Below are 25,706 nucleotides of genomic sequence, written 5' to 3'. Positions count from 1 at the left end.
GTCCCCTTCGTTGGCAGGGGGATTTTTTTATCATTGAGCCATCAGGGAAGCGGGGCAGTAGTGATTCTTAAGGTTCAATGTGCTCAAGCAGCATCTGGGTAACTTGATAAAATACAGAGTCCCAACTGCCAGCTATTACAGCGAATTTGAGGTGAAACCTATGAATCTGCAGGATTCCCAGGTGGCACTAGTGGTAAAGAACCTGCCTGCCAATACTGGAGCCATAAGAGAAGTGGGTTCTATCCATGGGGTGGGAAGATCCCCTGAAGGAGGGCATGGCAGCCCACTCCAGTATTCTTGGCTAGAGAATCCCATGGACAGAGGAGCCTGGTGAGCTACAGTCCATGTGGTTGCAAAGAGTCAGACACAATGGAAGCGACTTAGCACACAGGCATGCACCAGAAATCTGCAGATGATTCTGAATTGGATGCTACTGACAGAGCCCCAACTCCTCTGAGATGATTATGAGTTGGATGCTACTGACAGAGCCCCAACTCCTCTGCTTGGATTCCAAGGCACCTCCAGAGGCTGGATGTAACGTACTCGGCATTATTTCCCAGCATCTACCAAGTAACCTCCTTTAATCAGGCTGATATTTTCCATGTTCCCTGGCAGCTGTGCACTTTCCTTCCCCAGGGCTGTACTTAATGCTGCATGTAACTGTCACCTAGGTTGACTGGGTGTGGCAGAAGCAAAACCAAACAACTACTCTTTGGTTGATTCAGCTAATTATAATTAGCACAATACTGTTCAGCATAGTAATAGCTACCACTTATTCAATGTCTCCTATGAGTCACACATTGGATCAGGAGCTTTAGACACATGTTAATTTCAACTTTATAAGAGCTCCTGTGAACCAGATACTGTTATCATTTTACAGAAAAGGTCACTGATACCCAATGAAGCAAAGGGATTGTTCTACACACTGCTATGTGTTGAGGCTGAGATTCTGGTTGTTGTTCAGTTGCTCAGTCATGTCTGACTCTTTGTGACTCAATGGACTGCAGCACACCAGGCTTCCCTGTCCTTCACCATCTCCCAAAGTTTACTCAAACTCATGTCCACTGAGTCAGTGATGCCATCCAACCATCTCATCCTCTGTAGTTCCCTTCTCCTCCCACCTTCAATCTTTCCCAGCATCAGGGTCTTTTCTAATAAGTTGGCTCTTCGAACCAGGTGGCCAAAGGATTGGGAGTTTCAGCTTCAGCATCAGTCCTTCCAATGAATATTCAAGGCTGGTTTTCTTTAGGGTTGACTGGTTGGATCGTCTTGCAGTCCAAGGGACTCTCAAGAGTCTTCTCCAACACCACAGTTCAAGAATGTCAATGCTTCAGCGCTCAGCTTTCTTTATGGTCCAACTTTCATAACCATAGATGACTGATGGAAAAACTATAGCTTTGACTATACGGATTTTTGTCGACAAAGTGATATCTTTGCTTTTCAATACACTGTCTAATTTTGTCATAGTTTTACTTTCAAGGAGCAAGTGTCTTTTAATTTCATGGCTGCAGTCACTGTCCACAGTAATTTTGGAGTCCAGGAAAGTAAAATCTTTTATAAGGTTTCTCAAGAGACAGGTAAGGTGGCCCAGCATTCCCATCTGTTTAAGAATTTTCCACAGTTTGTGATGATCCATACAGTCAAAGGCTTTCAAGTAATCAGTGAAGCAGAAGTAGATATTTTTCTGGAATTCCCTTGCTTTTTCTATAATCCAACAAATGTTGGCAATTTGATTTCTGGTTCCTCTGCCTTTTCAAAACCCTGCTTGTACATCTGGAAGTTCTCAGTTCACATTCTGCTGAAGCCTAGCTTGAAGGCTTTTGAGCATAACCTTCCTAGAAGGTACAATGAGCACAACTGTGTGGTACTTTGAAAATCCTTTGGCACTGCACTTTTGGGGGGACTGGAATGAAATCTGACCTTTTCCAGTCCTATGGTCACTGCTGAGTCTTCCAAATTTGCTGACATATTGAGTACAGCACTTTCATAGCATCATCTTTCAGGATTTGAAATAGCTCAACTGGAAATCCATCACCTCCACTAGCCTTGTTCGTAGTAATACTTCCTAAGGCCCACCTGACGTCAGACTCCATGATGTCTGGCTCTAGGTGAGTGACCACACCATCATGGTTATCTAGGTCATTAAGACTTTTTTGGTACAGTTTTTCTGTGTATTCTTGCCACGTCTTCTTAACCTCTCCTGCTTCTATTAGGTCCTTACTGTTTCTGTCCTTTATCATGCCCATCCTTACATGAAATGTTCCCTTGATATCTCCAATTTTCTTGACGTGGGCTATTTTATACTTGTCTGAGATTGATGATTTTATTTCTTTGAAAATTATCCATTAATGATAGTACCCCAGTTGTCTAAACACCATGTAGTGGAATGCATTTATATATTTATTGCTTTTTATTATGTTGCATGTATTCAACTAAAACTTTTCAAGTGCCTTAATGTGCCACACTTAATATAACTGATGGTTATATATCAATGTGTACCAGACACCTTTCTAAGCACTTTAGATTTATTAAATTGTTTCATATTCATAACAAGCTATGAGGTGGCACTTTCAATATCCCATTTTATGCTTGAAGAAACCAGGCTAAGTTCATGCAGCTAGTAAATGACAAAGTCCAGATTTGAACTCTGACTCCAGAGTATGTGTTCTTAACTAACAGGCTGTGCTGACTCTCCTAGAGATGTCAAAAAGCCTTCACTTAACTGTTTAGGACTTGTCGTTGGAGATGAAGCAGGTGTTTCATAGCAGAGATTGTGTATTTCTATTTATTGTCATGTTTATTTCTCCCATTCTGATCAGAACAATGCCAGCAAATACACCGTGCAGCACTCATGCTAAACACAGTGGGTATGGTATGCTCCCTTCCTCTCCACATAGCTTCCATTTTTCTCCAAGTCCTATCTGTCTACTCCCCTTTCCTCTTGATTCTGCCTATGCTGTGGGCATTAAAGGCTGAAAGAGAGAAGTTCTTCCATCTATCAGTGTTGTGGGAGCAAATAGCCCTTAAAAAAAGATAAACAAACATAAAAGAGCTACTAAAAAATGTAAAATAGTAAAACTATGATTTTTTTATTCACATAATCATCAGAGGTTAGGAAAAAACTGACAATAGCCAGTGTTGGGAAAAATTCAGTATTCTACCAGTATTCCTGAGAAGGAACATTCTTCAGAGTGATGAACAGTAACAAAAGCCTTAAAAGCATGGCCTATCCAGCCTACTCTGTTGACCATACTTCACAAGATACGTGAAAAGCCCACTAAACACATATCTTAACACAAAAAACCTATCTGTTCACCTTCTGAAAGTCATAGCTACCCATAATTCCACAGCACATTTCTCTGTATACATATAGTTTAGCCAGGTATGCTACTAAATTATTAAAAGCAAACTTCATAAATTAAACTATGAATGGCGGCCACTTCTTTTATAATTATATTTTAAGTATATTGAAGAATATTTAATAAATTTTCAGAAAAAATGCATGTGTGGCATCAACAGCACTTGTGTAATGTTTTAAAAAATACAGGTCAGAGATAAGAAAGAGTTCTTCCACCAACTATGTCTACTCACACTTGGAAAGCAGCTCTGCTCACCTCTATACCACTAACACTGTACTCTATTTACTCTTATATGTAAGGTAAATCATGTCAACATATGCATATAAATACACATTAAGGAATATGATGGCATTTCAAATAAATGACTTGGATAGGGAAAAAAAAGGATGCCTATCATTTGATTCAATCCTTCTACTCTAGTAGTTTATTCTAAGGAGATAATTAAAATGTATGCAAAAATCAACTTGATAAATGTTCATTACACTGTTTTATAATATTAAAACCACCTAAATTGATGCTTTTGAACTGTGGTGTTGGAGAAGACTCTTGAGAGTCCCTTGGACTGCAAGGAGATCCAACCAGTCCATCCTAAAGGAGATCAGTCCTGAGTGTTCATTGGAAGGACTGAAGCTGAAGCTGAAACTATAGTACTTTGGCCACCTCATGTGAAGAGTTGACTCACTGGAAAGACCCTGATGCTGGGAGGGATTGGGGGCAGGAGGAGAAGGAGATGACAGAGGATGAGATGGCTGGATGGTATCACCAACTCGATGGACATGAGTTTGAGTAAACGCCGGGAGTTTGTGATGGACAGGGAAGCCTGGCGTGCTGCGATTCATGGGGTCACAAAGAGTCGGACACAACTGAGTGACTGAGCTGAACTGAACTGAAGTGCTCAACATGGAAGGAACTCATTAAATAAATTAGGCTATAGCAATACAGTGGAAAATTATACAGTCATTATAGTATGAAAATTATTTGATGATCAGGAAAATGTTTACCACATTTCAAGTAAAAATTTAGATTTCAAAGCATTATCTACAGTATGAACTCTTTCTTACAAAAGCACTGAGCTGTGTATGTGAAAACAAAGGCTAGAAAAAGTCTGGCAAATCTTTTTTCAAAGGTGGGACTTAGGGTAATACCTTTCTCTATTATGACTAATTCAAAATTTTCAACAATAAACATCTATTTTTCTTTAATAAAACTATAAAAACTTTTATTTAAAAAATGCTGACATCTCATATTTGTTTCCCAGTGGCAATTTATTACTTAAATTGGAGTAATTACCACTTCATTTTAACTTTGTGATGGTGGTTTAGTCACAAAATCATGTCTGACTCTTTGTGACCCCGTGGACTGTAGAGTCCAACAGACTTCTCTGTCCATGGGATTTCCCAGGCAAGAATACTGGAGTGGGTTGCCATTCCCCTCTCCAGGGGATCCTCCCAACCCAGGGATCAAAGCCAGGCCTCCTGCATTGCAGGCAGATTCTTTACCAACTGAGCCACCAGGGAAGCCTGACTACCATAGGCTTCTGTCTCAGCCTTATTCCTTCAATTCATCAAAGGACAGTAAATATTACTGGCTCCCTAACAGCTTTAGGCATTTTGACCAGAGAAGCACTTGTTAATGTAAAGACCTAGAAGGAGCCAGCAGGGGCCCAGGGTTCTTAAGTTTTCAGCTAGGAAATAAAGTAGCTCCAAAGATTGCAGGGACTAGTTTGTTACAGCTGGGATGTGAATACAAAAATGGGAGTATCTGTGTCTTTTCCTCTGTTTTATCAGTAACAGAATGGAAAAGCTTAACAATGTAAAACACTACTCCAAATATATTAAAGAGGTTGGAAATTTGTGGAAATACAATTTTGTTCTTTGCCTAGACTTTCTTTTCTGCTGTTTATTCTTTGCATTCAACAGGAGCTCAATTCAAAACAACTCAGGAGATATTTATATTAAATTATTAAAGCAAACACACAACTAAGCTTTATATTCACAATCTCCTATCTTCAGAATTTCTAGATTTTCATGACCTGTGCCCAAGACCATCCTCAGCGTCTTGCCTGTTTCTTTTGTAAGATCCCCTGCACTTTGTTTAAAGCATCAGTTCAGTTCAATAGCTCAGTCGTGTCCGACTCTTTGCGACCCCATGAATCGCAGCATGCCAGGCCTCCCTGTTCATTACAAACTCCCAGAGTTTACTCAAACTCATGCCCATAGAGTCGGTGAGGCCATCCAGCCATCTCATCCTCTGTCGTTCCCTTCTCCTCCTGCCCCCAATCCCTCACAGCATCAGGGTCTTTTCCAATGGGTCAACTCTTCACATGAGGTGGCCAAAGTACTATAGTTTCAGCTTCAGCATCAGTCCTTCCAATGAACACCCAGGATTTATCTCCTTCAGGATGGACTGGCTGGATCTCCTTGCAGTCCAAGGGACTCTCAAGAGTCTTCTCCAACACCACTGTTCAAAAGCATCAATTTTTCGGTGCTCAGCTTTCTTCACAGTCCAACTCTCACATCCATATATGACCACTGGAAAAGCCATAGCCTTGACCAGATGGACCTTTGTTGGCAAAGTAATGTCTCTGTTTTTTAATATGCTATCTAGGTTGGTCATAACTTTCCATCCAAGCAGTAAGCGTCTTTTAATTTCATGGCTGCAGTCACCATCTGCAGTGATTTTGGAGCCCCCAAAAATAAAGTCTCTCACTGTTTCCACTGTCGCCCCATCTATTTTCCATGAGGTGATGGGACCAGATGCCATGATCTTAGTTTTCTGAATGTAGAGCTTTAAGCCAACTTTTTCACTCTCCTATTTCACTTTCATCAAGAGGCTTTTTAGTTCCTCTTCACTTTCTGCCATAAGGGTGGTGTCATCTGCATATCTGAGGTTACTGGTATTTCTCCCGGCAATCTTAATTCCAGCTTGTGCTTCCTCCAGCCCAGCGTTTTTCATGATGTACTCTGCATATAAGTTAAATAAGCAGGGTGACAATATACAGCCTTGACGTACTCTTTTTCCTATTTGGAACCAGTCTGTTGTTCCATGTCCAGTTCTAATTGTTGCTTCTTGACCTGCATACGGGTTTCTCAAGAGGCAGGTCAGGTTAAAGCATAAGTTGGCCTATGTGTAAATTTGTTTTCTTAGAAAGAAGCATCAAGTAGTTAAGGAAAACTTTGCTGTACTTTCATAATCTTTACTGATTTCTCATATTTGCAATTGTCTTTATTTATTTTGAACCTTTAAGTCAGAGCCATCTATTTTGGATACAAAAGTTCAACATTTGCAATCTAGCTCATAGAAGATGCATTTTCCCTCCTTTGACATTCAACAGAAACGTCAAGATGCTTGAACACTTTACAGTGAGAAACTGAAGTAAATAATAAGAAAAGAAGAGATAATTATATGGCCTGGAAGAAGAACAGAACCTAACTCAAACTCCAAATCACCTGGGATAAAAATTATCTACACTGGAGTCAAGTCCTACAGTGTTAAACAGAGGGTCTTATATACTTCTCAACCCACTTTCATCTCAAGATTAGGAAAATGAGTTAGGAATGTGCCTTAGGCCCAGGTCTTAAAAACACTGAAGCAAAAAAAAAAAGAAAAAAGAAAAAAACACTGAAGCAAGGATGTAACTAACCCCTGGAATTCCAACTCCTACTGCAGTGCTTTTAAGAGAATGAGACATGGCATTGTTTTTGCCTCAATTATTTTACTGTAAATGGCTCTGCTGCTTTTTTCACTAAATACAGAGTAAGTTTCTGCATTCTGAGAGCTAAAATTTTAATTGCTCAGTAGTTTTTGTGTCTTATTTCCTTTCCCTACCTGGAAAAAAAATCAATACAATGCAAGCATATGGTGAATAGAAAGAAATTGTTCAAGTGAAGTACAGCCTCATAGTTACAGTATATTTACTTACTTAGAGACAGTTTATGTCTTTGGTAAGACTAATATTTGGTAACAGGGAAGAAACACTCATATAAAATGACAGGCAATTCTGAGAAAAGTGGCACCCTCCTGTAGCCAGCTCCACCTAATATGGAGACAGTCCAAACATTTGCCCTTCTGCTCTCTCTCACTGATGGACTTCCCCACCTGTGAAAGACCTTTAGCCCTTTACTGATAAGTCATATAAAGGGTAATTTAATATATCAAATAGTGGGTAAGGTATTTTAGACTGAGGGGAAGCGTGTGAAATACATGTTTGGATAAAAGGACAAAAGTGAAATGAGTATCTACAAGAGAGCTTCGTTTCATTATCTCGCTCAGGGCGCTCCAGTAGAATTTTCTGTGACTATAATATTTCATATTTGTGTGATTCAATATAGTAGTCACTAGCTACCTGTAGCTACCGAGCACCTGCAATGTGGTGAATGTCACCAAGTAACTAAATTTTAAGTGTCATTTAATTTTAGCTAATTTAAATCAAAACCTAAATAGCCACTTGTGTCTCACACGTCAAATACATGCTTCATTTGACAATGTAGCTCAGGAGGATGCACAGAACGCTGTGGCCTAGGGGAACTGATCATGACGGAGACCTGAACCTCAGCATTACTATAACATCAACATTTTAGAGATTATATTTAGGGGGTCAACCTCATGAGAAATTTAATTCATAAATTATTATAATATAGAAAGCTAATCCACAAATTACTACTACATAAAGCTAACAGGACTTTCTTTAACATGGAAACATAACTCCCAAGTTATTAAAATACATAAGCCAGAATGTCAAGTTACTAAACTAGAGCAGCTGTTTTCCGCTGACTGCATAGTAGACCCACCTAGGAGCTATGATAAAGAACACTCAGGTCTGAATCCCAGCCCCAGAGATTCTGAACGAAGCCCCGGCACTGTGTATTTGGAGAGACCCTGGGCTGGGTACAGTGATACAATTTAAACCTTCAGTGGCATCAGCTTTGTTTGCATGGCTCACTCAACCATCAGGACAAGTCTGCCGAGCATTTCTGACTTTCACATGCGTGCGGGCTAAGTCACTTCAGTCGTGTCCAACTCTTTGCAATCCTGTGGACTGCAGCCCTCCAGACACCTCAGTCCATGGGATTCTCCAGGCAAGAACACTGGAGAGGGTTGCCATTTCCTTCTCCAGGGGATCTTTCCAACCCAGGGGTAGAACTCACGTCTCTTATATCTCCTGCACTGGCAGGTGGGTTCTTTACTAAGTAGCGCCATCTGGGACGCCCATATCTTCACAAAAAGAATTAATCTTGTGGACAAATTAGCACAGGCTGGTGGTCTGGAGGTTGCCCTGGGTCAAATCTTAAAGATTCTAGGTTTTCTGCTCCTTCTGGGGATTATTAAACCTTTTTCCTGTAAGATCTCAAACCCATTTGGACATTTCTACCTGATCAGTGCCTGAATGGACACTTTCATCATTGACCTTTACGGTTCCTAATCTTTATACTTCACAATGAGCACCCTCCACCCTTGTCTTTTTCACAATCCCTTCACTTACTAATATTAGACAATCTGAGCTGGATGGACCCACAACTAAATGACTCTGTGACCTTATTCTCATATTTAAAATGGTATAATAATTAATACCACTCACAGTTATGATGATGATTAAATGAGGTAAATAAACCTGACTTACATATAACACTTAATCAGATTAGGTAGAGTTTTATGACAAGAGAGTTGTGAAAATTTCCTCTTTATCTAATTCAGAAAATTCCCAAGCACCAGCATTTAACTGAGCAAATTCAAAATGGCTTTCATGTATTCTGAGGTGCTTGAAAAATATCTGCCTACCTTTTATACTCACATTAAAACAATGTATTTTCTTTCAAAGAAAATGTCTACCCCAATTACCCTGCACCTAATGCCTCTACAGTATGGATGAAAGGTTGCATGCTGAGCCTAAATGATATAAAATAAAGGGTCAAGCCAGCCTATTGAGCACAAAAATTGTGCTACAAAAGCTAACACTTTCAAAACGGAATACACAAAATAGGCATGACTGTCAAAAATGCGTAGCAAAATTTTGGAAGATTAACAGATGTGAGTCCCATCTCTCTGCATGTTTAAGATCTGCCATGGAATGAAAATCTGCCATGATGTGTGAACCACAGATGTCCTATTCCCAACCCACATGGACAAGTTACATAGGCTCTCCCTGACTTACTTTCTTCATAGAGTGAGGATGCAGAGATGCTACTGGTGTTTTGCCCATCTCACCTGGGTCTACCCCCAGACTCAACAGCAAGTAATTCCTTAAAGTCCAAAGCCTCCTGCTCTCTTATCTGATGGCACGATCTGGCCACGAAGCTGTACCATACCCACACACAAGGCAGCTGGAGGCTCTGGGGAGCTAATACCCAAGGGGTAACCCTCAACCAATGAAGGATGAGAGTTACCAGCTAAATCCTGCAGCCAGCTCAGCCTTCAGCGGGCCAGTTCTCAAGTGTTTTCCATACAGATCCTCAGAGGGTCCCTCTGGGACTAGGCCCCAGTTGCCTGCAGCATAAGTAACTTACTAACAAACTATTGCCTCATTTTACTCCTACTCCGTGCTTCCAGGATCATCTTCCAAATAACAATCTGCTCCCAAGTCCTTTTCCCCGAATAGGCATTTGAGGAACCTAAACCAAGACAGGGGATAATAAATGTATCCACTTCATAGGGTTGTTTATGAAGTAAACTAGACGGTAACAGGCAGGAAGGCCAGGGGTCTCCAAACGAAGGAAATAGGCTGCAAGTGTCAGACATTTTTATCTCTCTCTTAAGCGGCAGGAGGAAACAAACTAGTGATGTATTTTTTTCCCTTCTCTATACAAATTTAAAAAGGAAGTTCCTCTTAAAATACTGTGCTGCCATAATGACACCTGGTTCCACCTGAAGTTAACTATTCTCAAACCTTGAATTAACCACTGTATTTTTCTTATGCAAATGTTTGTCTTAAGCTATGGTAATATACTATGTTAATATACTATGCATTTACCCCAGACTCTGGTTCTGCCTAATGGCTCAGAATCAACTTGACAAACCAGTATGTTATACTCAGACACTGTTCCCCTAATCTATGTAAACGAAACTATTTGTATGGTAATCCGCCTTTCTACAAGATTCAAGTCAACCATTTTATGGCCCGGGATGACTCATCTGGTGCCAAGATTATCGCAAAATACATCTTTTGGATGAGGGGCCTGGTGCCATTCTGAGTTTTAAGACATTCCTTTCTTTCATTAACAGACTGCTAGTGACTATATAACTAAAACAGACTAAATAACTAAACTATAAATATAGTTTATATATATAAAAACTATATATATATAGTTTTTATATATATATATAACTATATATATAGTTCAATAAAACAGACTATATAACTAAAACTATAACTAAACAGACTGCTAGTGACTATATAACATGCAGCTAAAAACTAGCAGGCGGGTATTCTTTCTGCCCCCTTTTGATGTCTATGTCAGAAGCTTTCTCTATCTCCTTTTTACTTTCATAAAACTTTATTACACAAATGCTCTGAGCGATCAAGCCTCATCTCTGACCCCGGACTGAATTCTTCTCCTCCGGAGGCCAAGAATCCTGGCGTCTTTTCATGATTCAGCAGCAACCTTTCATAAACTAGCTTATCTATGTACGGCCCATACAAGAATACCAGTTGCAAGTAGGCCCTGGATGTTTGTCCTGGGGCTGCTTGTTTTACCACCTCTGCAGCAAATAAAATCCATGACAAATTTGTTTCTTAGGTTATTGAATTTTTGTGTCCTTGATAAGAAGCACTTGCCTCACCTAAAGAAAAATGCAGCTAGAAAGAAGAAAAAGTGAACAGAAAATTCAGCCAACTAGTGAACCATTTGCTCTTACCCATGTAAAGGAAGACAAGATGAAATTATTATTATATATTTTAATATTTAATTTATGAAATGAAAGTCAAGGAGTTGTGAATCACTGAAATCTCAGAGATCTGGCCCTTTGATATTTGAGTCTGGCTAATTCTTAGCACAGGGATAAGAAGAAATCTCCTGAAACTGCCAAAAGAAATATAGTCTTACTATCAGTTCTTTTTTACTATATATATATTTATATACACACATATATATAAGCACTAATATCACAGCAAACACGAGGAGAAATATAACTAATAGAGGAACTAGAAACATGCCATTCTAGTGTAATATTTGTGTTAGTTTATCAATTCAGATATAGGGAAGAGCCACCCTTCCATACAGGCCATCTGTCATGGAACTGCATTATCCTAATGATAGGACTTATCACTCTTCCCTCACTTCAGCTACAAACTAAAGGAGAAATTACCTCATTCAGAAAAGCTTGCCAAGTAGTATTAGCTTGGATTGACTATATAAAGGTCTTATCAGTAAGGTCACAAATCTTTATGTTGAACTTTGGTGTGATAAAGTAAATTATTTGAAAAAATCATCTTCTTATGGTTAGCTATACTTTTACTATATTTCTTATCTTTGTTCAGAATATTTAAACTGCCCCCAGCGGATGAACTGATGAGGAACAAAGTGGGTACCCGAATTAAACACTAGACAGGGCTTTGCTGGCGGCTCAGAGGTAGAGAGTCCGCCTGCAGTGCTGGAGACCCGGGTTCGATCTCTGGGTGGGGAAAATCCCCTGGAGGAAGGTATGGCAACCCACTCCAGTATTCTTGCCTGGAGAATCCCAAGGACAGAAGGGCTTGGCAGACGGCACAACTGAAGCAACTGAGCATGCATCCAATAAAAATATTAATTAAAATAAATAACAAATGAACAGTGCCTGGCACATAAAATAAGCTATCAATAAATGGTAGATACAAGTAGCTACAGCAACTGTAGTGCTCTTAGAAGCATAACCTTGCAGCATGCCCTGCTAGTCACTATAATTCTGTTGATTTGGCATGTGTACTAAGTATCATTTACCATAAAGCAAAATGGGGGATAATTTAAGTGTACTGCAGAGAGAAGAAAAGGAAAGATTTCCATTTGCTGGTACCTCTGATACTTCCTCTCTACTTAATATGTAATGTGAGGATTACTCTAGAGAGAGTGGCAAATATTTTGAATCCTCTTACCTCAAAAATCTTTGAATGGTAACCCCATAATGGACCACGTGGCTCTCTAACAATGTCATTTCAATCACACAACACATTCTGGTGAACTTCTCTGGTGTGCCAGACACCATGAGACACGACTAGGAAATTGCAAAGTATGTAAGACATTGTTCAATTTCCCAAGAACTTAAAGAGGCTGGAAAATAAAGGAGGGTAAACAAGGAAGCTAAAGCTACTGGGATAGCACACAAAGAGAAGTGTGCGTATCTAAAAGCACATTTCTCTAACAAAACGTTTTCTGTTGTCTCTTAGTGTTAATATGTTTACTGTGCCTACTGACCAAACCAACATCTTACACAACTCAGATTTCCATCCTCACAAGCATGAAGTTGTGACTAACAAGGAATTAAGAGGGCGGGAGCTGCTTCCCAGGTGCTGAGACAGTAAAGAATCTGCCTGCCATTGCAGTAGATGCAGGTTCAGTCCTTGGGTCAGGAAGACCCCCTAGAGAAGGAAATGGCAACCCACTTCGGTATTTTTTCCTGGGAAATCCCATGGACAGAGGAGCCTGGCGAGCAAAGTCCATGGAGTCACAAAGAGCTGGACACGACTTAGAGACCGAGCACAAACACAGGAGAGCAACAGAAACTAATTTAACGAGTGATGTACGTGCGGGTGCATGTGGGTGTGTTACAAACCCCCAAAACAACTTTGTGTTTTACACAAAGGAGATCAAAATACGCATGTTTATTCCCTGACACTAAAAACCTGTGTTTTTTATTCTTATTTATACCATTTCCCTATAAATCTTTAGACCCTTTAAAAATACTACATACTCATTATTCCAAAATTGTCATGATGGGATTTTCAAAATAGCTCCCAATTTCTATTAGTGGTACTTCTTTGGTTCATTTGACACAATTCTACAAAGATAAATGGGGACTGATATATTTAATCAAAAATCACCCCCAGAAAATAAAGTTTCTCCTATTCTCTGTGGTATCACTTTCAAAATGATCAAGCTTGATTCAAATATACAATATTATTTCAGTTAAAAGATTAAAATATAATCCCATATAAATCCAGTAAACTCAAGATTACGCTATGAAAGCAAACATTTCCACAAAGAAGCTTCATGGAATGTCAACAGAATTACAAATTTGCAAATTCCAACTTGCTTTTTCTTCATCTTTTACTTTATGTGATAAAAATGTATGACTATTCCAGTGCTTAGATTAAACATTCAAAAGCATTCCTGCTTTTACTTTCTGTAAATTCAAATCGTACAACCTTGAAAAGCATTAGTACCCCAGCCTTTAATGTTAAGTATTGGAGAAAAATAAACAAATATGGAGGGTGATTTCAAAAATAAAGTTCTACATCTCTATAGTTTCTTAGAGTTCATGGAGCGTATTACTTTTAACATGGGCATCAGGAGAGGTAGCACCAGGATTATTGGCAATGGCCATGCAAAGTGGTCGAGGTTAGCGGCCAGCATTGATATGCACTAGAGAGTGAAGGAGAGGGTTTTGGACTCTAAATGAACAAAAATAGAAATGGTGTCCAATTTTACTGAACACTAAGTGGGGAGTGTCCACTGAACACTAGACCTGGGAAGGAAGATTTTACAGATGGTGAGACCCAAATGTAACTCCTGGGGACCTGCACTTTACAGAATGAACAGTTTCAGGCATCAGCTATCTATTTCTTCCAGTACTAGGTATTCTCACCTGGAGAACATACAATCTACCTAACACATGGGAAGGCAGACAAGTTCAAGGCTCGGTTATCACTTTCCAGGAGATAAGTTGTAACTATCGATTTATAGAAAGAAGACTAGCAGAATATATAGATTATGCTTATCTAAACACTAACTGCTCCTATATCAATGTTGTCGGTTTTAAAAGTTAACCAGTCATATGGCTTTCTTCATATCTTCGCCAACACTATCATTTAAAACACAGGAAAGTTTTTAAAGCAATACTAGCCTCTATGCAACAGGAAGACAAATGTGATTGGTTATCTAGTACCTCAAAGTTTGCAGTTAATTATATTAATTATCTTCATATTAACGAGCCATGAGTTAGAGCTGTGAAGTTTACAGATAATAAGGCAGTACCTTAGCGCCCTCAAGGAATTTAGTGTAGCATAATTAAGATACAAATTTCACTGGGCAAAGTACTTTGGGGAAATATAACTAAAATTTTACTCTTTGTCTAAACAGACATCTCTAAAGGATAATTTAAGAAACACCTCTACAATTCAACTCTAGATTTTACTTACAAAATACTCAGATCTTAAATATAAATATCCATCATAAATATCTAATCAACTTATCAAAAGAATGACTGAATAAATTTTCTTATTTTCAAGCAATTATGACTTATAATAACAAGATGAATACAATTACTATATGGGGAGATCCTCTAGAGATAATCTTATATGCTTTTGTCACGCAGTTTAAAATACTTAAGTTTGGGAGGGATGTATTGGGAGTTTGGGGTTAGCAGATGCAAACTACTATATACAGAATGGATCAACTACAAGGTCCTATCGTGTATAGCACAGGGAACTATATCCAATATCCTGTGATATTGGAAAGAATATGAAAAAAATGTGTATATAAGTGAATCACTTTGCTGTACAGCAGAAATTATCACAACATTGTAAATCATCTATACTTCAAAAAAATAAATTTAAAAAATAATAATATAAAATGCATAAGTTTTATCATGAGAAGTCTTTCAACTTCTGGTGGTATCACTCTGACCATGGTTTCCAGCATTTGAGGACCCTCACAATCTGTTCCTACTCTTGGACTAAGTTTTAGATTCAGTGCATGCTCATCTTCTCAATCAGACAACAAAAATATAGTCTCTGAACTTGACTGGGAAAAAAACCTGGTGATCAATAAACACTGAGTGACTGAAATATCATACGACATTCTAATTTTCTTTTCAATTTTCTCTTTTAATCCAAAATTTAAAATAATGATTGTACACATGACTTTCCAGGGAGCCTTAGCGTTTTTTATAGAAGCAAGAAATCTAACAGTTCGACAACACAGCATCTGTTCATAATCCCCCTGTAGTATTTTTACTGCCAGGATTCCTTCATTAGCATGTACAGTGATTATGGGCTAAACAAGTTCATTAAATTACACTGAAAAAAAAACTCTTTCCAAGTTAGTTGGTTTGTTGTTGTTTCAAACTACTTGCCCCTTCTTTTTGCTATCTACATACTGATAAATTATTCATCTTTGCCATTCTTCCTCAAGGGACTTTTAGCCTCTCTCCTGATGTTTAGAGAATGGGTAGAACCAACAAAGAAAGCTTGAGACCTTCGGGCTAGTGAGATATTTGATTTTCCTTCACATTTCACTGATTATTTTAAATAGGAAAAGAAAAAAGACCAAGAAAAAAAGCTTTACATAATTTATATGCAGCTTTTCATGGTAAATATGCTTACAAAGAAGAGAAAACCAGCACAGAGGAAATGCGACCCTAGTTACAGGCTTTAATTAGTTCTGCTTATAGTATTACTTTCATTATTTAGGCATATGACTTTTAAAAGTGCTGAAGATACAGAGAAGAGGCTGACCACACATCCTGTTTCCCCAGATAGTTCTTGTTAATGCATGCGATGTCTGTCTGGTTGGCACCCCCCGTTTCTCTCCAGTGTGTTTGGTTTTGAAGGATGATAAATGTATGATCATCCTAAAGATGAGCCATATGAAAACAGTGTGAAAATATTACAATACTGTGATCAATAGACAGTTGAACCACCTCTAAATAAACATCAATTTTTCAAAAGACTCTCAGAAAAATTACTTTTCATTATTTTCTGTGTTGATCACTTAAATGTGTTACAAAGACATGTTCCAAAAATTCAGCATTGAATATGGAGTCATGACAATTGCATCATTTAATTGGTTGAAAAGTTCTTGAGTTCAAGCCATTACCAACCTTCATATATAGACTTTCAAAATTTGGGGAAATAACTTTTAAAAATTCTCATTAAAAATGAGTCATTTAAAAGATCAATTTTAGAAGATATTTTGAAAGATTTTTTAGATTTTTTAGAATCCTCTAGCAAAGTCAACAGTTGCATTAGAATCTCAGGAAAAAAAAGTGGCATTCCATCATCTTAAACAAGGTAAACTTTTTTTGCCCCTGTGCTATGGACCACTTTGGACCATTTTTGCCAAGTCTGTGAACCTCTACTAATGAATGTATTTTTAAAATGTTTAAAATAAAATACTGACTATTACAATGAAAATCAATGAGAATACAACCATTAAAAATCAAAATATATGTTAAAAAATAAACATGATAAAGTAGTAAATAAGTTCCTTCACATACTCATTACATAATATTATTGACCAGCAAGTCTAGTAACTGCCATAATTACCAAATAGTGATAAGCATAAATGATATTTTGAAGTTGTTTGCAATACCCATAGTGTGATCTTAAAAGTCACAGGTTCTGCTTGTATTACTGTTGTTTATTAACTACATTCACAACTAGAGAAAAATTTTCATGAAGAGGTTAGTGAAAATGAAACTGTGATTTTTTTTCCAACCAACTTCATGAATTTTCTGAATTCTATTGTTACAGATACATTAAGAAGGCCTAGAAGTCAAACTAGTTTATCGTAAGTGCATACTTAATTCATCAAACAACTACTTACCCAGGTAATCAAGCAACAAAAGAACATTTCTAAAAACAAAACTTCCCAATGAAAGCTTTTTAACAACAAAAAAAGAAGGCTTCCACTGAAAATTCAGTTCAGATCAGTTGTGAGAACTGTTGATCATAACACAGTATACATTGAAATGTACTAAATAGAAACAAAATAGGCATTTTCTAAGAGTTTTTTAGAAAACAAAGATCCCCTAAAGCACAGACAAAGCATTTTTATATTAAACAGTGTGTCCCTTATTCCTATCTCTAATATTTTAAAATCAGTTACATTTTTACAAAAATTTTTTCCTCAGATTTGCATTATCTCATTTTAATTTAACAGCATCACACAGTCATACTTAAGCTTTTATTTCTCAAAACTTTGAATGAAATCCAACAAGCAAAGACATCAAAAATACATATGCACCGTTAAGACCCTCAGCCTCAGCAGCTTCATTCTCTGGAAGAGACTGAAGTGACTGGCAATTAAACATGTGGAATCACAGATCATTGGAACCTAAAGGAACCCAAGAAGCCAGTCTGTCTAACCCTGACTTTACTAATGAGGACCCAGAGATAACGAGAGGTTAAGGGACTCCCAAGATGACATGGAGAAGCTAGCCTGACAGTCAATGCAACACGTCCTCCAGCTCCCAGCAAGGACCAGTTGTATTCCCCGGGCCACTTCTATCAGAAGAGAGCTATTGAAACAAGGGGCTACAATCAATTAGAAATACATCTTATTTGTCGTTTTTGCTTCTCAATATAAGAATTAGATAACTTAAATGATGAACACATTTCCAGAAGAGAGGTCTTTAAAAAATATGAAAAAATCAAGAATTTTCTATAAATAGTTTCAAGGTCTAATTTATTAGTAATGTAATTTTGACTATTGAAAACCCAGGTAAGCCATTCCTAATTTTATTTTTTCAGATGGTCTTTTTTCTCTGATTATAAAAGGAATCCATTATAATAAATTTTGAAAACACAAATGCAGAGGAAGATAATAAGAAGCCATATATCCAGAGTCAAAGACATCATTGATAATGTTGGTAATATTTCAGCATATTTCTTTCCAGATATAAATGTATATATGAACATATAGCTATATGATATAAGCTTTCATATTAATATAATATTACACATAAAATTTTACAGCCTATCCTTTCCTTGGCATTACACTGAGATTATCTTCCCATTGAATTCAAATTATTTCCAAAACATTAACGGGAACTTTGTGTTTAGTGGTTATTAAAGTAAAAAAGTTTAAAGACACTATAATCAATCAAATGATTCCATTATATAACTTTCACTTACTGGATTATGTAGCCTAGCATTGGATCAGGTAACTCTAATGCATTAATTGCCCTAAATAAAAAATATTAAAAATATATGTTTATAAAACTGTCTTTAGAAAAATTTAAATGCAAATGGCTAAAATCTTTGGGGGAAAAGATGTAATATCCTAGGAAATTAGAGAAATGAAAACTCAAAGAGAAAAGTGGGAAGATTCAAAAAGGTACTATGATAGGAAATGCTGACAGGGCTCTGTAAAGTCATGAAGGAACACAGCACTTAATGCAAGGAAGCAGCCATAGGTACAGCTATTTAGGGCCTAGCTCATACAGGAATTCAATAAATATTTGTTAAATAAATGAATGGCAATCAATTTACCAACATATATTTAGAGAGTTGAATAAGATTACATCCTTTGACTGACAATCTTATTAAAGGGAATATATACAATATACAACCAGTGCATTCTCTTGGCAAAAGTCTATTAGCCTTTGCTCTACTTCATTCCATACTCCAAGGCCAAATTTGCCTGTTACTCCAGGTGTTTCTTGACTTCCTACTTTTGCATTCCAGTGCCCTATAACGAAAAGGACACCTTTTTAGGTGTTAGTTCTAAAAGGTCTTGTAGGTCTTCATAGAACCATTCTACTTCAGCTTCTTCAGCGTTACTAGTTGGGGCATAGGCTTGGATTACCGTGATATTGAATGGTTTGCCTTGGAAACGAACAGAGATCATTCTGTTGTTTTGAGATTGCATCCAAGCACTGCATTTCGGACTCTTGTTGACCATGATGGCTACTCCATTTCTTCTAAGGGATTCCTGCCCACAGTAGTAGATATAATGGTCATCTGAGTTAAATTCACCCATTCCAGTCCATTTTAGTTCGCTGACTCCTAAAATGTCAACATTCACTCTTGCCATCTCCTGTTTGACCACTTCCAATTTGCCAGGATTCATGGACCTAACATTCTAGGTTCCTATGCAATATTGCTCTTTACAGCATCGGACCTTGCTTCTATCACCAGTCACATCCACAACTGGGTATTGTCTTTGCTTTGGCTCCATCCCTTCATTTTTTCTGGAGTTATTTCTCCACTGATCTCCAGTAGCATATTGGACACCTACCGACCAGGGAAGTTCCTCTTTCAATATCCTATCATTTTGCCTTTTCATACTGTTCATGGGGTTCTCAAGGTAAGAATTCTGAAGTGGTTTGCATTCCCTTCTCCAGTGGATCACATTCTGCCAGATGGTGATTACAGCCATGAAATTAAAAGACGCTTACTGCTTGGAAGGAAAGTTATGACCAACCTAGATGGCATATTAAAAAGTTAGAGACATTACTTTGCCAACAAAGGTCCGTCTGGTCAAGGCTATGGTTTTTCCAGTGGTCATGTATGGATGTGAGAGTTGGACTGTGAAGAAAGCTGAGCGCTGAAGAATTGATGCTTTTGAACTGTGGTATTGGAGAAGATTTTTGAGAGTCCCTTGGACTGCAAGGAGATCCAACCAGTCCATCCTAGAGGAGATCAGTACTGGGTGTTCATTGGAAGGATTGATGCTGAAGCTGAAACTCCAGTACTTTGGCCACCTCATGTGAAGAGTTGACTCATTGGAAAAGACCCTGATGCTGGGAGGGATTGGGGGCAGGAGGAGAAGGGGACAACAGAGGATGAGATGGCTGGATGGCACCACTTACTCGATGGACATGAGTCTGAGTGAACTCCGGGAGTTGGTGATGGACAGGGAGGCCTGGCGTGCTGCAGTCCATGCAAAGAGTCGGATACAACTGAGCAACTGAACTGAACTGAACTGATACAATATATAGACTCAGGTACTCACTGTAGTTTTCTTAAAATAGAAAAACTTCACAACTAAATGTTCAGGACTGGTATACTGATTAAGTAAATGACAGAGATGTAAAGAGCCATATAGACAATTCATGTTAATTTAACAACTATACTAAAATTATAAGTGCCCTACCTATACTATAATTCTTAGTCTAAAATGATTGAAATATTTAAAATATTGGTGTATTTAATCTGCTGGTATAAGACTTTATTTCATTAATGAAATAATTAATTTTAAAATTGAAAAATATCACTACATTAAGAAAAAGTTGAGAAGCTCAAATAAATAAACTACTGTTTTTCTTCCAAAATATTTTCTTACAGTCAGTCTCAAAGATGTTGCCCACCTAACAGTCCTTGAATATCACAGAAGATAGGGAACAAGGCTTCCTTTGATAGTCATTCCAATGGTGGGAAATAGTCATGATACTCTATTCTCCTAGTACCATGACTTAGAAAACTCTGACACATCCTCTTACCTAATCTTAGCCTATCAGAGATGTTATTAAATCTAACACACACACTCACATGTACAGCTTAGAGTGGCAAGCTTTTAAAAACCTACACAACTCATCATACCTGTATTAGCTCTGATGGTTCACTCCCTTCTTCTACCACAATTAGCTGAGATCTTCCTTTCCTTTCATTGTCCCGAATGCCAATGGCAACCTGGCTGGCCTTCAGACGCTCATACTTGTTGCAAGAGGATCCACACCACTGGTAAATTACCTAAAAGAAAGAGACAAACCTTTTGATCCCAAATATGTGACAGACATTCAGCCCTGGTATAATACATGCCATGATTAATTAGGAAAAAACAAAAAGGCATCAAAATAAAGTTATCCATTGTTGAGGCGTATATAATTTGATATATTTAATGTATACCTCATTGTGTATCCTGTTGCTTTCAGTTAGCATTATAAAGTGAGAATTTTTAAACATGGAAAATATAAATATATATATCAGCATTCTCTGTGTATATAATCCACAAAGTACAATTTATGAAAGCAAACTTATAGAAGTTATATAAATTTAGAATAATAAATCTAACCATTCTTCAGAAAGTTAGTCAAGAATCTATTACAGTAGTAATATGATCTTGCTGATCATAAAAAATGATATATCACTTTTGTAAAGCAATTTAACAATCTTTACTGAGCCATAAAAAGTTAAACCTTTGACCCAGTAATATCACTAACTGGAATTTATTTTAATAAATTATTCATAAAGAAGAGAAAAAACACATGTACAGGGGTTTTTCACAGCTGAGATTTTTATAAGGCATTGAAAAGACATTAAATGCTCAACAATAGGGTAACAGTTATATAAATTAGGATATATAGAAAAAATACTTATATATAAAATTATACTTTAACAGAAATTAAAAAAAATAGAAACAGAACAGCAGTTTGATAAATAGTAAATCAAATACATCACTTGCTATTTATATTACAGTGTATATATTTTGGACTTAGGTACAGTGTTCAGAAAATATATAGTAACAAATGTAAAGTAAATAAATGTCATTTTCTCCATTAAATGTGATTTAACACAAGAAAGAAGTTTAATGGTACCCAGGCTGGTGGGATGTGGGAGTAGGTATTATCACACACTATTAGGGTGACAGATACTAAGACAGGCTCTTTTCAAGGGCAGTTTGGCATCACACCAAAAAATTACATGTGCTTTTAGAATCAGGACCATTTGTAGGAATCTACTTTACAGAAATATTCAGACACCAGATGCAAAAACAAAGAAACAAAACAAAATGCCCCATTCAATAGGGAAATCACCATAAAAATGTCATTATGTGGATACTTCAGTGGTTAGAAATTGAGGATAATGTTTAAACACTGATGTTGAAAATATCCAGGTACATCATGAAGACTTAAATAAAATCACACAATAATACAGTTCCATTTAATTAGATACAAAAATATAAGCTGTTTCTGCCTTTGCAGGAAAAAGATTTTTAAAGCTACACAGTATCTCATGGGGAGGGGCACATATTTGTAGAAAGAAAGCCTTCAATTTTTACTCTGTCAGTATTTTTTTCCTTTTTTTTTTAAATAATGTCACTCATTTATTAAGTGTTTATTAGGAGCTAGATGTTGGGAATAGAGATGAATGAGTGAAAACTAGCAAGGAGAGACTGACATGTAGATAACTAAGGCTAGTAATACGTTTGCACTATTGTTGGTTTTCAGAATGTTTCCATACATATTTGTCTAGTCAATCTGGAGAGGAGGTTGCACTGTGGTTAAGTGTAAAGGAGATAGACTTTAGCAGCCATTTACTATGTGACTTTATGTTTGCAAACTTTCAAAAGAAGGAATGAATTAATAACAGTAAAATTAAACAGCACCCCCAAAATCAGAGAAACGGTTTCTTTCTCAGAGTTGTTTCTTCATTCAAAGATAGCTTACTATTGCCTAAAATTTGGCAGGCTCCCTCTCCGTGAGGGTGCAACTTCAAAGCACACAGGCCAATAACAGTTTCTCTAACCCCTTAAGCTGCACCCCCACTCCCATGTTCCTTATTCATCTGCTCCACTTTCCTTTTCAAGAATAAAATGTAACTCTTAGGAATTTATGCCTTCATAAAAAGTAAAAGAAAAAGGGACTGTGCCTTGCAACTCCTTTCATTTCAGAATCTGATCTAGTTATTCAACATGGTTAAGGGAGTGGTTTTTTTTTCTTCTGTTTTGTTGTTTTTGTTTTTGTTTTTTTTTCCTGTTTCCTACACCTGGGCTTCTGAATATGAGACTCACATTTTAGAGGCGATTTGAATACCAGGTCCATGTTAGCAATTACAAACAGTGAAAACAAATGGTTCCCAATGAGCAGCCAACACCTAATCACTGAGCATTAAAATCAAATGTTGGAGTAGGGTGGTGATTCTTTTTTTTTTTAAATATGGATACCTGAGCCTACCCATTAGGGACTCTCAGGTGTGTTCTAGGCAACTACGTTTACTGACACTCCCCTGATAATTCTAAGCATTAAACCAGGGCTGGAACATCTGCTGGTCTCTAGGAGCACACTGCACCTGGCAGGTGTTGCAGGGAATCTATCATTTCTAATCACCCCCTGAAGCAAAGTAGGCTACTCCGCCAAGTACGCTTAGGCTCTTAGCTTAGGTACCTTTTTTACCTTATTCCATGATATTTTGCAATTTATTTTTTTCTCAGTAGATCTGAGAGAACAAACTTTTAATATTTACATTACAGTGAAATATAAGAAGTGGATAAGAAGTTAGCTCTCAAGATTTCTCAGACTGCTAGCCACTTTCATTACTGATTTGCTCTGTATTTTTATATTCATCCAATAGATGTTTATATTCTCCCTACTTTAGTTTTATAAACGACCTCTTATCTACTTCAAAGAGATTATATAAAATCACACTAACTGTAAGGAAATCAAACCAGTCAATCCTAAAGGAAATCAGTCCTGAATATTCATTGGAAGGACTCATGCTGAAACTGAAGCTCCAATACTTTGGCCACCTGATGTGAAGAACTGACTCATTGGAAAAGATCCTGATGCTGGGAAAGATTGAAGGCAGGAGGAGAAGGGGACAACAGAGGATGAGATGGTTGGATGGCATCACTGACGTGATGGACACGAGTTTGAGGAGTTGGTGACGAACAGGGAAGCCTGGAGTGCTGCAGTCCATGGAGTCACAAGGAATTGGACATGACTGAGCAACTAAACTGAATTTTTATTAATGTTTGTAAAGCATTAAGGAAACCTGGTAAAATATGTTTGAAAATGAATTATAGTTAATGATAATTTTATAAATATTATTATTTAACATATAATTTTATAATATTCCTTGGACCCCCAAAATCTTCTATGATATTACTTTGAGTTTCTTATGTGCAGTATAAATTCACAGATAAATTTAATTTTAGAAAATATTCCTCACCATTGCTTAGAGAGCAGTTTCAACCTTTAAAATAGCAAAAAATATATCTAGGAAAAACTTATAAAAATAAAAAACTTTTAAAAATGAAGTTTTCCTTTTAACTCAAAGAAGACTAAATCATCAAAGAAAGCATTACCAAAAATTTCTTATTGAGCATGAAAACAGATGTTGTATGTTATGCTTACTCTTTTATTATTTTCACCTTATTTTGTGATATTTCTAAGTAACAGCTTATTTATTAGATTTAATTTTCAGTGGTTAACTCAGACAAGAAATGCAATAAAATGTGGACTTTAAATTGCTAAAAGCCAGAACTGTTTAAAAAGTTAATTAAAAAATAAAAAAATGTTAAATTTAATAAAAAACCCTTTTCATTCAACACTATGTTTTTTATACAAACACAGTTTGTTCAGTCATGGACATTAAAACATACTTTAAATTTTAAACAGAATTTGAGCAATTCATTCAATTTGAGCAATTCATATTCTACCATGTGTAGGTGATGTGGTAAGACATCTCATTAACAGCGCTACAGTGATGAAATGCATGCATGCAGTTCTATTAATAAGCTGCACTAGCCCAACACACACCCTATTCAGAGGCAGTTGGTTAAAACTACTTCACCACTCTGCACATGAGGAAACTTTGTACTCAACTGGCCCCATGCTTGAAAAACTCCCCTATAATTCAACTTAACCTTTTTTTAGAGGGCAAGGGCTAAAAAAAATAAGAAATTCTGCACAGAGCTAAAAAAATATAACTGATGTGATGGGTTGATGTGTATTCTTAAAATAGAAAAAGTTCTCATAATTTAAATTGTTTTGATTATAATACTGAATGGGAGTTAGATAAACTTTCTGTAAATGTGATTTAAGTGTACTAGACACTGAAAATTGTAAAGCAAATACAGTTTCAGAGGCAACTATTTTACCTAAGGAATTTAATAATTCAACACTGAATGTTACATTTTTGGGGGGAAAGGACATAAAAATTCCCTATAAATATGGAAATATCCATTCAATTCAGACTGAAGTCCACTTAAATTTTGGCTGAAATTTGCTGATGAACACCCTCTAGTAGAAGCTTGTGAAGCCACAATTAGCTCTTAATGTACAAACTATTTAAGGAAAGTAAAATTATTCTGGATAGTTGGCAAAGGAAGAAATAAGGGAGTAAAGACAGTTACTGGTGATTAGTTTGGACTACCAGTAACAAGAAATAAAAGTAAGTGAGTGGTATTCATAGAAACAACCACACTGGGGGCAGACCAGAGGTTTCTAAAATTTCTTCTAAACTACATGGTCAGAGCTAACAAGTCAAACATCGAAGTGTGGCCAAACCTCATTCGGGGACAGGAAATAAGAGCAGAAATAAAACAATGGTTAATGATGCTCTTGAAGGGAGGCAAGATTTCAGAAGCTGAGTTTAAAGGAACCCTCCAATGATGGTGACTTATAACATGGGCAAAGAACTCAGCATGGACTTGCTCCTTTTTCCAAGCTATTTATTCTAAATACATCTAAAAGTTTATAAAAGCTGGGGGTGGG

General features: G+C 37.0%; 1 protein-coding gene across 1 annotated transcript in view; it reads right to left on the bottom strand.

Moving 5' to 3' along the window:
* Positions 1–25,706, bottom strand: part of SCIN (scinderin) — an 80,956-nt gene that overhangs the window by 34,408 nt on the left and 20,842 nt on the right. Inside the window, exon 4 of the mRNA XM_065939250.1 lies at positions 20,812–20,961. Within this exon, the coding sequence (XP_065795322.1) occupies positions 20,812–20,961 (150 nt within the window). The remainder of the gene's footprint in view (positions 1–20,811; positions 20,962–25,706) is intronic.

Source organism: Muntiacus reevesi, chromosome 6 (genome assembly GCF_963930625.1).
Source record: "Muntiacus reevesi chromosome 6, mMunRee1.1, whole genome shotgun sequence".
Taxonomy (NCBI): Eukaryota; Metazoa; Chordata; class Mammalia; order Artiodactyla; family Cervidae; genus Muntiacus; species Muntiacus reevesi.
This window is presented reverse-complemented; position numbering and strand designations above follow the sequence as displayed.